This window comes from Sciurus vulgaris, assembly GCF_902686455.1.
Source record: "Sciurus vulgaris genome assembly, chromosome: 7".
NCBI lineage: Eukaryota > Metazoa > Chordata > Mammalia > Rodentia > Sciuridae > Sciurus > Sciurus vulgaris.
Genome location: NC_136467.1, coordinates 87,088,253 through 87,100,534, shown reverse-complemented (window position 1 = coordinate 87,100,534; position 12,282 = coordinate 87,088,253). Strand labels below are relative to the sequence as shown.

At 36.3% G+C, this 12,282-nt stretch overlaps 1 protein-coding gene across 1 annotated transcript in view; it reads right to left on the bottom strand.

The window, feature by feature from the left end:
* The window catches only part of TMEM30A (transmembrane protein 30A), a 30,164-nt gene extending 18,293 nt beyond the window's left edge, over positions 1–11,871 (bottom strand). Inside the window, exon 1 of the mRNA XM_079146545.1 lies at positions 11,537–11,871. Coding sequence (XP_079002671.1) covers positions 11,537–11,773 — 237 coding nt within the window. The 5' untranslated portion in view covers positions 11,774–11,871. The remainder of the gene's footprint in view (positions 1–11,536) is intronic.
* Between the last annotated feature and the right edge of the window lie 411 nt (positions 11,872–12,282).

Genomic DNA, 12,282 nt, shown 5'->3' with positions numbered 1-12,282 from the left:
AAATAAATAAATAAAATAAAGGTATTGTGTCCATTTACAACTAAAACTATTTTTAAAAATAGAAGGAAAAATGAAAGAAAGGGGCATTAGAGAATAAAGAAGGTAAAACAAGGCCCATTTTAAGAAAAATGAGCATATTACATTTGATAGAATTTGAAACCTACTAAATTATACTATAGTATAGGAAAACTGGACATTTTATTCAAACCAAAATAATCATTAAACATTAATTATACTTATCTACATATAATTATATGTAGATAAGAGTTTTAATGTAGGAAGGATATCGAAGCAAGGCTAAGAAAGTAAACTGGGGCCATAATAATATACAATGCTTTACTGATGACTGTTATCAAATACGTACTGTCAGGCATTATAAGCATTTTATACACATTATCTCATTTAAAAAGTATAATAGCCCTGTAAAGTTTGTATTTATTTTTCTTATTTTAAACTAGGACAGGAATGGGAATAGAGCTCATTAGTAGAATGTGTTAGTATGCACCAGGCTCTAGGTTCAATACCCAGCACTCATGTGGGTATATACTTACTTACTTACTCACTCACTCACTCACTCACATGGAAACCATAATTTAGGAAAGTTTAGTAATTTTTCCAAAATCAATGACTGGTAATCCTGAGCAAGAGTTTGAAAACACCCGTCTCCAACACTATGCTTTTTCAACCATGCCTTCTCACACACAGGAATATCCTTTCTAAGAAACTCAGAACCTTCAGATTATGAAAATGAAGAGAAACTTTTGATGGTCAATAGTAATTTTTGTTGTTGTTGTTCTTATTAAGCTGTCTAGCATCCAAACATACCTCCAAGTACTGTGGCAGTCTCTACAGTGAGAATTTTGAAGGGGCACAGGGATCCACCTTCTACTTCAAAAGTAAAAGAAATGGGTTTTTCTTCTCCCTAAACTCCTGGTAGCCAGTACAAAGGCACAGACTCTAGACTGAGGAGACACTTCCACAAAAATCACTAACTCCAAAACAAATACAAGAGTAGTGTGACTAAATCATAAGCCCCAGTGGTAGTATAAAAGGGATAATTCAGCAGCTGTGGCATCTGAACCAGACTCTGCTTTCAAACCTCCCTTAATTTTTACCAGTCTCCAAAACTGATTCTCCAGACTTCCTTTTATTTTGTGTAAGAGTTACCCAACCCTACTCTAATAAATTGCTTTTCTGTCTGAACTAGCCAGATTGGTTACTGCTACTTACAACAAATTCTCTGAAAGCTAAGTAACTCTAACTATAAAATGTCCCACAGGAAATAAGGAACTAGAGAGATTTTTAGAGTAACAATCAAATATTTGCATATAGCAGATTACAAGGGAGACTAGGAAATGGAACTTTCTTTTTTTTCTTCCAGCATGTCTCATCAAGATGTAATCACTCATTCATCTAATGCTTAATGAGTGCTTATATATTTTAGGCAATGAGAATATAGCCTATTATTTGACCTCCTGGAGCTTAGCATATAAAATATTATTTTTAATGTACAAAACAGTCATTAAAATGGAATAGATGTTTTGATAAAAAGAGTATAAGTACCATGGAAACAAAGGAGAGCTACTGAATAGATCTTAACTACAGGGAACCCATACAGTACAAAGAAGGACTACATCCCTATCGCGCATAAATAGACCCCCAAGGGTAATATGCTTTAGAACTTCAAATAATGTTCTGAATTAGAGAAACATCTAAGAATCAGCTAAATTATAGGACAATCAGTTGGTATGTACAGGAGAATCTGGTGTTAGAATTTCTTGATTGTGGGGGGAACCACACCCAATGTCAAAAGTATGATGATGAATGGTGTGTTAAAAAAAAAAAAAAAAATTGTTTTTCCTATCAGAATACTCTACCTTCTACTCCTATTCCCCAAGCAATACTTTCCATGCCATCACCAGAGTCACTCTTTTAATAATAAGTGATTATGTCACCTATCTGTGCAAAACTGTTCCAATAGTTTCCCATGACATGGAGTATGGAAGTCCAGGTCCTTATATACCCCAATGCTTTCCCACTTTAACCTAATCTTTTACTATTCTCCCAAACCTCTCACTCTGCTTCAGCCACACTGACCTCTTTGATATTCCTCTCCTACTAAGCATGCTCCTCAAGACCTTTGCTCTTACTATTTCTTTGGCATAGGATATTTTTCCCTCAGATATCAACATGGTTTACTCCCTTACATCTTGTTTTCAATCTTCACTCAAATACCACTTTAATGAAGCCCTCCCTGGTTATCCTATTTAAAATTGTGAACTATCCCTTAACCCTTCTTTATTTTTCTTCATAGCACTTTTTCACCACCTAACATCAGAAGCAGCAGATTAAAGAATGAATAGCAGACAGGAAAGGACATTATGGACAAGTGTGGACCCTTCTTTTTATACAGATTGTGCTGAAAGAGAATACTGACCAACACCTAGAGGAAACAATACAAGAGGTCAGAGTGCTAGGATTTGAATACCAGCTGCCCAACTATAAGCAAAAGATTTACAGCTTCAAAGTCCTCTCCAAAAGAAAAAGTTAAAGAGAGAATAATAACAGTAACAATAACTGATATAAAGTATGTAAAATTAGCAAAAAATGTTCATCATATTTTAACTGATACTTTAAAACTTAACAATTGTACAGATTTGTGGGGTACCATGTAGTGTTTCAATACAAATATACATTGTATAACATAGATGAGGCTAAACGTGTTATCTCCTCTGACATTTATCATAACAATAAAAATATTCAAAATAAAAAAAAGTTCATCATTTTGAACAGTTTCATTATTTAGTAGAATTAAAATAGGATGTTTTCATTTTTAAGAAACTAGAACACATTTACATGCTGAATGGATGAAAAAAGAAGTTAAAGAAAACAAAAGGAAGGTAAAGATATTCAATTTTCCTCCTGTAACTTATTTAAGAACTTATCAGCAAAGTCATATACCTAATTTGCTCTTCACATAAAAAACATGCCTTTTATATGAAATCAAGTTCAATAAAATACCATAATCGATTTAAAAATATAATCATTATGAACTCAGTTTCTAAATCACTTGACTCTCATAGCTGAATGATCTAGCTCTCAACCCAAAGACAGGTCATTTTACCACCAAATAAATATTCCTATAACCTGTGATGCAGAGATTGTTAACAACCTCCCACCTCAATTTATGTGCTACCTTTCTTCTACAATATAAAATTCTCACTAGCAGAAAACGTCGTTATTAGAATAAAAACTACATTTTCTAGCCTTCCTTGTAGCTACTGTGGCCTTGTTACTAAGTGGAAGTAGTACAAGGCAGTTTCCAATTAACTTTTTAAAAAGTCTTTTAATTCTTTGTTCTTCAACTTTTCTTCTACACTGCTGCCCAGAAAAGGCAATCAGAACTCTTGCATCCATCTCGAACCTTTAGCATGAGAGCCAATTTCTAAGAATATCAGTAAAGTGAGGACTCAGTAAAACAGAACCTGCATATCAGCTTCCTATTAGGTTCCTAAGGCATTTAAGATTTTCATTCTTAATTACTCACTGTTGAACCCAACCCTAACCCATATACACTATACATCAACCATATCAACTTTCCTGATTTAATATATTCGCTACCAAATACCCAACAACCTGGCACCAGATAATATGCCCTTCCTCTTATTTTCTCTATACGCATTTTTATTTTCTGCCATTAGATCATGCTCATATTAATCTCTTTTATTGGAATGCATCAAAACTTCTCCTTCAGAAGTACCATTTGACCTTCAAGTTCCAGCTCAAAGTCTTCTTTCTACACAAAGCTTTCCCTGGTAGATAGATGGATGTCATCTTATCTTTCTTTGAACTACTAAGGTATGTGTGTGTGCTACTAAGGCTGGGGGTGTGTGCCACTCACCCAGCAGTGCTTAATTTTCCTGCTAAATGTTTGTTTCATCTTCCCCCAGAGATTCCAAGCTCTTTGAAACAGACCTCAGTTGAAAACAAGGAGGAGAAAAATACAAGCAACAATAGGTGTTGGCGAGGATGTGGGGGAAAAGGTATACTCATACATTGCTAGTGGGGCTGCAAATTAGTGCAGCCACTCTGGAAAGCAGTGTGGAGATTCCTTAGAAAACTTGGAATGGAACGACCATTTGACCCAGCTATCCCACTTCATGGCCTATACCCAAAGGACTTAAAATCAGCATACTACAGAGATGCAGCCACATCAGTGTTCACAGCTGCTCAATTCACAATAGCCAGATTGTGGAACCAACCTAGATGTCCTTCAATTGATGAATGGATAAAGAAACTATTTATATATATATATATATATATATATATATACACACACACACACACACACACATACACACACACACATATATATGTATATGTATATATATATAATGGAATATTACTCAACCATAAAGTATAATAAAATTATGGCATTTGCAGGCGAATGGATGAAATTGGAGAATATCATGCTAAGTGAGATAAGCCAATCTCAAAAACCAAAGGACGAATGATCTCGCTGATAAGCAGATGATGACACATAATGGGGGTGGGAGGGGGCAAGAATGGAGGAAGCAGGGACTGTATAGAGAGAAAAGAGGGGTGGGAGGTGTGGGGGGGGAGGAAAAAATAACAATGAATTAAACAACATTACCCTATGTAAATGTATGATTACACAAATGGTATGCCTTTACTCCATGTACAAACAGAGAAACAAGGTGTATCCCATTGTTTACAATAAAAATAAATTTTAAAAAAAGAAGCCCTGTCTCCCTGTCCCCAAACATTTTCTAGCACTCACTATGCCCAAAGAGGCACAGAAAAATGTCTTGTTTATTAAAAGCATTGACTGAAATGAATAACAAAATAAATCATTTTAAGTACTAAACAGATTAAGTTAAAAATGTCAAGCCAAAATTCAAGCATAGTCTGACCTAACGTTCAGATTGTAATAAAATCTGTTGAGTACAACCACCCATCAGAATTCAAAAGACACAATTATACTAAACTAATAATTTCAACCTTAGAAAGAAAAGAGGCTACTAAGTGGAAAAGGGGGACATAGTTGCCTTATTTTGAAAAAGCAATGCTTCTCAGCTAAGCTCCAGAGGCTGAGACAGGAGGATTGCAAATTTGAGGTCAGCCTAAGCAACTTAGCAAGGCCATAGGTAACTTTTCCAGACAAAACTTTTTTAAAGGGCTAGGAATGATGTGTCTCAGTGGTTAAGCACCCCCAGGTTCAATTCACGGTTTAAAAAAAAAAAAAAAGTGACGCTTTTTCAAGTGTCAAAAGCATATTAAGGCATAGTTCAAAATAATGATAGTCTAGAGATCTGTTCATTAATTTAAATCCAAATATCAAAAGAAGCAGAAGCAAAATAAGACAAATATAGATGAGTGAATTAGTTGAAAACATTACTGTATTTTTCAGTTTTGTTTTGCTACCACTGTAACACTAAATCAAACTGGCATTTCTTCTTAGTAATTGTAAAAATCAGTAATTTTAGAAATTCTAAAAATACATTCTATTCCTAAGAAACAGATTCTGAATTTAATGTGATAGGAAAGAAGAAATTTGAAGGGCATGCATTTTTATACTGTATAGGACTGGAAAAGTTCCATTTTGAATGTAAATTTATCTAAAAGGAAATCAATATAAGACCCAAACAGGTCGCTCAACAAAATGCTGAGTAACAAAATAAATCATTTTAAGTACTAAACAGATTAAGTTAAAAATGGCATTTTAAGTTCCCCCCTTGAACTATTACATACTAAAGAATTTTTTAAGAGTCCTTTCTAGAGTTTCTAATGAAGACAAAAGACAACAGAAGAAAAATTTCAAAAGTAACTCTTTTTAGGCTGACTGAATTTTATCTGAGACAAAGAAATGAAGAATGATGCTACCTAAGCCAAGATAAATGGTAATCTTAGCTAAGGTATTTTATATCTATTAAATCTACAGAGATGGTTGAACACAAGCAATTACCAGGAATCATTACACCTACCTAAAATGATTACTGAAGTTGAAACTAATGATTATTAAGGATTAGAACATGTAAACATAAACAGTTTTTTTGTGGCAAATGCTAAATTTGATTTAAAACTCTAAGTCAAAGGCAGGCATTTCCTTCTCTGAAGAGTCAGAAAATACCACAGAAAATATCAAGGAGCAAGGTCAAGGCTTTTATTTAAAGTACTTATGTAACAAGAAAGAAAAATTTACACTGATTATTATGAATGAAATTCAAAATATAATATTTGTGTACAAATTTTTGTGAGCTTAGGCCTACTCATGAAAAGAATGGAATTGTTTTGGCAGGGATAATACTCCACATTATTGGGATTCAAACGGATTGCAAAGGTCCATCTAAAAAATCATTTTCAGTTTCTGAGCTACAAAAAACATTCAAGCAGGCCATATTTACTTTGCCATTCCTTGATTTAAGTAATAATGTTACTTGAGAAACAAAAACGTTAACACAAGTCTCTTGATTTCTAAGAGCTTGTTTTTTAGCGACTTCAATTAATTTGAGTATTAAAATTCTCAAACTTATTAACATAAAATGCTTTTTTTTTTAAAGAGCAAAAGAGTAGGATTTATTCAAGTGAGGAAAAAATAGGGGTTACCCAAAATGCTTAATCTTTAACAATCATTTATGTAAAGCAATTTATCCTTCCTTAACTCAAAGTTAAAGGTTAAGTATAAACAAAGATTACTAAATGCAGATGAATAAATCTAACCTTGAAAATTTTACAACCTAAGAATTCAAATTACACAGGAGTAAAAACATAAATAAAAAATATATTTTGATCAGAAACCAGGGAAACAGAAGTTAAGTAGGATTAAATAACTGAGTTCACTAAGTGAAATAATAAGATGAAAAACAGGAAAGATGAGAATTTTATCAAATAGGAGAAGGAAGCTAATCCATTCAGATTTCATGAAAATGTATCTTAAATACTTTTGGCAATATTAACTGGAAGTAAATGTTCAGTTTCTAAATTAATTCTGAATATAATTCTGAATGACATCCTCATTTGATTCTAAATATTAATTAATTTTTTTTTTTACTTTTTGAGAGAGGGTCTCACCATGCAGTACAGGCTGGCCTGGAATTCCTAAACTCAAGCAATCCTCCCTCAGCTTCCCCAAGCAGCTGGGACTACAGGCCAATTACAACCTATCTGGCTTTCTAACGATTAATCTAAAACTATGTAACTTTATACTGTTAAAAGTTTTTTCAAAAGTTAAGAATAACCCCATGTTATGGTTTGGATGTGAGATGTCCCCTAAAAGCTCACATGCGAGGCAATGCAAGACTGTTCAGAGGGGAAATGATTGGGTTTTAAGAGTCCTAACCCAATCTGTCAAATAATCCCCTGATAGGAATTAAATGAGTGGTAACTGAAGTGGCAGGGTGTGGCTGGAGGAGGTGGAAATTGGGGAGTGGCTTGGGGGTATATATTTGTATCTTGTCAATGGAGTCTCTCTGCTTCCAGATGACCATGTGAGCTGCTTTCTATCCATCACACTCTTCCACCATGTTCTTTTCTGCCTCACCTCAAGCCCCAAGGAATGCAGTCAGTCCTCTATAGACCAAGACGTCCGAAACTGTGAGCCCCTAAATAAACCTTTCCTCCTCTACAATTGTTCTGGTCAGATCTTTTAGTCACAGCAGCAAAAAAGCTGACTAAACACCCCACTATCTTTTTCAAGTTAGCTCCATAACTCATCTTCCCCAAGAACCCTAAACTTGAAAAACATTACCTCTGCTGTGGAAATATGTGCCTAACTCCTACAGCTGCTAGATTAAAGGAAATATTCAACCTCTGCCCCCAATAAAAAATAAGATAATAAATCCTAATGTTAAGATATTAAAGATTTAAATATTTCCTTATGATGAAATTAAAAACTGTAGTTTTCTAAAAAGCCTCATTTTATTTAACTTATAAATCTAAAAACCAACAAGATACATAAACCTAACAAGGGGAGGGAGGAAATAAACTGCTAAATATAGACATTCAAATGTAAAAGTATTTTTTTTAAAACACCTTTTTAAAGTTCAAGGCACTTCATAAGAGCAGTAATTTTTTAGTAAAACATTTCTGGGAAAATGTGAACACTCACGGATTTTACCTTAAAATTTTGGATTTTTGATCTTAGCACTTTCAGCTACACACTTTGATTTAACAAGTCCCTAGGAATCTCAACACAGCAATAAGGTTTTTAAATTTTCAAAAATAAAGAAACTAAAGATGCAAGCAACTTATATAACAGAAGTAAATGCTAGCAAGAACTTCTCATTAACCATTTACTATTTTCTTTTTGTACTGGGGAATGCACCCAGGGGCACTTTATCACTGAGTGAAGTCTACAGCCCTTTTTATTTTTTTAACTCTTTTTGTTGTTGTTGTCTATTTTTTATGTGGTGATGGGCTTGAACCCAGGGCTACATGCATGCCTAGGCAAGTGCTTTACCACTGAGCTATCTCCCCAGCCCCCTTTTACTTTTTATTTTGAGACAAGGTCTCACTAAATTACTGAGGCTGACCTCAAACTTGTGAGCCTCTTGCCTCAGACTCCTGAGTCACTGAGATTAGAGGTATGCACCACAGCATCCAAGAAATCATTTATATTCAGTAACTCTCTACATACTTTAAACTAGTGGTTCCAAAAGATAGAGGGGCTGGGGATGTAGCCTAGTGATGTTTAAGATTCTGGGTTCTATGCCCAGCACAAAAACAAAACACAAAAAAAGTGCAGGTAGAGACAAATGGGGGTGTTTTGGGAAAGCTTCCAAGATTTTTCTAATAACTCTAGATCCAATCAGAAACACTTCACTACATATTTAACACTAACACTTTTAAGTATACATATGGATTCTATCTGAATAACTGGTATGTCAATATTAGTACAAAATTCCAAGTTATTACTAACTTTAATTTCCTCTAGTTTCAAAGGTGATATAATGTGAACATGCAGCATTTTAAATCACATTAAAGTTGGAAGTCATAGAATTTCAAAGATTAAAAGAATCTTAGAGATAATCTAATATGAATTTTTTGATTTATCAAGAAACTGGACTAAAAAAAACATGGTTATGATCACAAACTAGAGAGTGAGGCTGAAACTTCAATTGTAGTACCCTGACTCAACTTCAGTGCTCTTTTGACCAAACCAAGCTGCAACATATTTCTTCAGGCAAACTGAAATAAGGGTTACACATGAACTAATAAGAAATTTCCATTTTGCCAGTTATTTACTGTCAAAAAATTTAGAAGCCTAAATTTTTTAAAAAGTTAATATTTACTTTCATATAATTTGTAAATAATCATTCATTAAAATTCCACATTATTGCTTCTTCTTAAAATCAAGAAATTTAAGATGATTCAAATTTCTAATGATAAATTATTTTCTTCATCTACTATCATTTAGCATTGCAAGTAAGGATCTTAATATAGTGTGAAAGCTTAAAACTGGGAATCAAAATACTGGGTTTCTGTCTCAATTATATAACACTCTTAATTAGTTTACAGTCAAATCTCAACAGCTCTGATTCTATTTCTCATCTCATGGTTAAGGATCATCATAACTTAGTGCCAGACCACTTATCTATATTCCTTCTAATGAACTTCAGAGAAATTAAGTAAATTTTCCAAAAATCTGAGCTACTTACTTTGCTGAGTTGGAACTTAACCCAACTCAGACTGACTCTAAGTAGTGTCATGGTCTTTGCATTACACCACATTACACAAATCTTGATACAACGTGTGATCATAGTGTGGTTGTGAGAACAAGTATAAGCTGAATGTCAATTATCCAAAATACTTGGGACCAGAAGTGTTTCAGATTTCAAAGTTTTTTGGATTTTTGGAATATTTCATAGCCTTCTCCAGTTGAGCATCCCTACTCTTGAGAAACTGAAATCCAAAACTTCAAAATCCCAAACTTTTTGAGTACCCCACATGACATAACCAAAAAGTTTCAGATTTTGAAGCATTTTGAACTACAGTGCAGAACTGTTAGGGAGACATAAACAATAAAATACATAAATATACATACTGAAATAATATACTGCAACATGTTCTCTAATTATTAAATGAAAATGATTTTTAGTAAAGGATTTAAAAACTAGTTAGCTATACATACTATTCTCATTACTGTTATTAACAAGTAAGCATTGTAAAATCAAAAATACCTCACTCTTGCTTTTAGAGATAACACTATAAATTAAACTGGAAACAAGGAATTCCTATTCCCTAGTTAAAAAAAAACCATTAACCCACATACAGCATTTATAAAAAAGCATGTGGGGCCAGTCACAGTGGTGCACACCTGTAATCCCAGTGACTCCAAGGCTGAGGCAAGAGGATGCAAATTTGAAGCCAGTCCCAGCAACTTAAAGAGGCCTTAAGCAATTTAGCCCTGTCTCAAAATTTTAAGCAAAAAAAAAAAGAGAAAAAGTAAAAATGGCTGGGGATGTAGATCAGTGGTAAAGTGTCCCTGGGTTTAATCCCCAATACCAAAAAAAAAAAAAAAAAGTGTGTGGGGATATGTACATATACACAGAAATAAAAAAAAAAAAAAAAGTCCAAGATTACTTGATATCAGTTCTTGCCTTTTCAAACAAATAAAAAACACCTACGATATGAAAGAAGAGAGAATGAAGCAAATGTTTAATACTGGTGATTGTACAGTATTTACATCTATCAACCATTCTTCACCACTGCAGATGGATACAGATACAGTACTGCTGCTCCGACAGAAATCAAAATGCTTCCCCAATAAAGTTTTTCTGTCATGTCTTATATAAGAAAACTGTTCAATAAAAACAAAACAAGTAAAGTTTAATAATGCACAGCTTATTCAGTGTTGTTGTCTCTGACTCTGTAAAGTTTTGAAATCAAGGGAGAAGGTGCGGCGTAATTATAAAAATACACTGCCCCAACGCAAAACCAGAACTGAAGTTTCTAGTTATCTTTTACGTATAGCATGCCTCTCATGCAACAACATTTAATTAGCCCAAAATGAAAGGCACTGCGCACACTTGGACTACCCAAATCTCCTAATGTGTGACCTGGTAACATATGACTTGACTTCAGACAAGACTCATCAATAACTCTGTGACTCTGGGTCCTTTTCTCAGCAATGGCCACGGTGTAATCTCTGTACCCCGGGATAATCCCCACACAAGTAATGACACTCTACCCGTCAACTACGTCGGAGTTACATCTACATAGAACTTTTCTTCCCACTTCTCTTTTCACCTCGCTGAAAAACACCCCTAATTCTCCACCCGATCCACTTCCTACTTCAAGCATTCACTCCGTTTCTAACCGTGTAAATCACGGGTAGAAGGCAGCTAGGACAAAACTGCAAATTCAGAACACCCGCAGATAGAGAAAGAAACCGAGGAAGAGGGACGGTGTGGGGAGGCAGGGGCCCGCCCGTCCACCTCCGGAGAGCTAGGGAAGGAGGCGGCGGGCGCCGAAGACCCGGCCCCCAGGACGCCAACTCCCCGCTCCCGCCCCTCACCTCGATCTCGCGGATGTTGTTGGAGGTGACGAAGATGCCGATGCCAATGGGGATGAAGATGAGGCCGATGATGAAGAAGGTAGGTAGCACCGTGCCCGCGGTAAGGAAGGGCTGCCAAGCGGGCAGCCTTTGCTGTTTGAAGGCCGTGTTATCCGGCCTCCGGGTTTTAGTTGTGCCCCCAGGAGCACCCGGGGGCCCACCATCCACTTCATCCTTCGCGTTATAGTTCATCGCCATCGACCCCCGGGGTGCGGATCCGCGAGGTGCAGGTGGACTGCCCAGGGGACCCGCCTGCTGACCCTGACAGGAGACGCGCAGGCGCCGCCGCCGCCGCCGGCACAGACACCAGAGGAGCGGAAGAGGCGGGACACTCTTTCACAGACGACTGCTGACCGGAAGCGGGAGTCGGCTGGAGACGCCGGAGGAAGGGAGAGAGGAAGAAGGGAGGAAGCTGAGGGAAAGGGGGAGGGGAAAGGGATGGAGGATAGAAGAGGGAGGGAAACACCTGACGCGCCCTGATCATCTGATCAGCTGCCCTGTGACGACAAAGTGTGGGGCTGTGGCCCTAGAGCGTGAGGCTACGTTGGCGCACGCGCGACGCTGGGGCGCTGGGGCCTTTGCGCTTGCGCCATAGGCGCGTCTTCACTCTTGTTGCTGCCGCCTCTGTTGGCGCACCACTGCCTGTTCCTCCGGTTAGCACAGCGACGGCGTTCCTATTGGCGGGCTCTGTCACGTGGCTGAGCCAC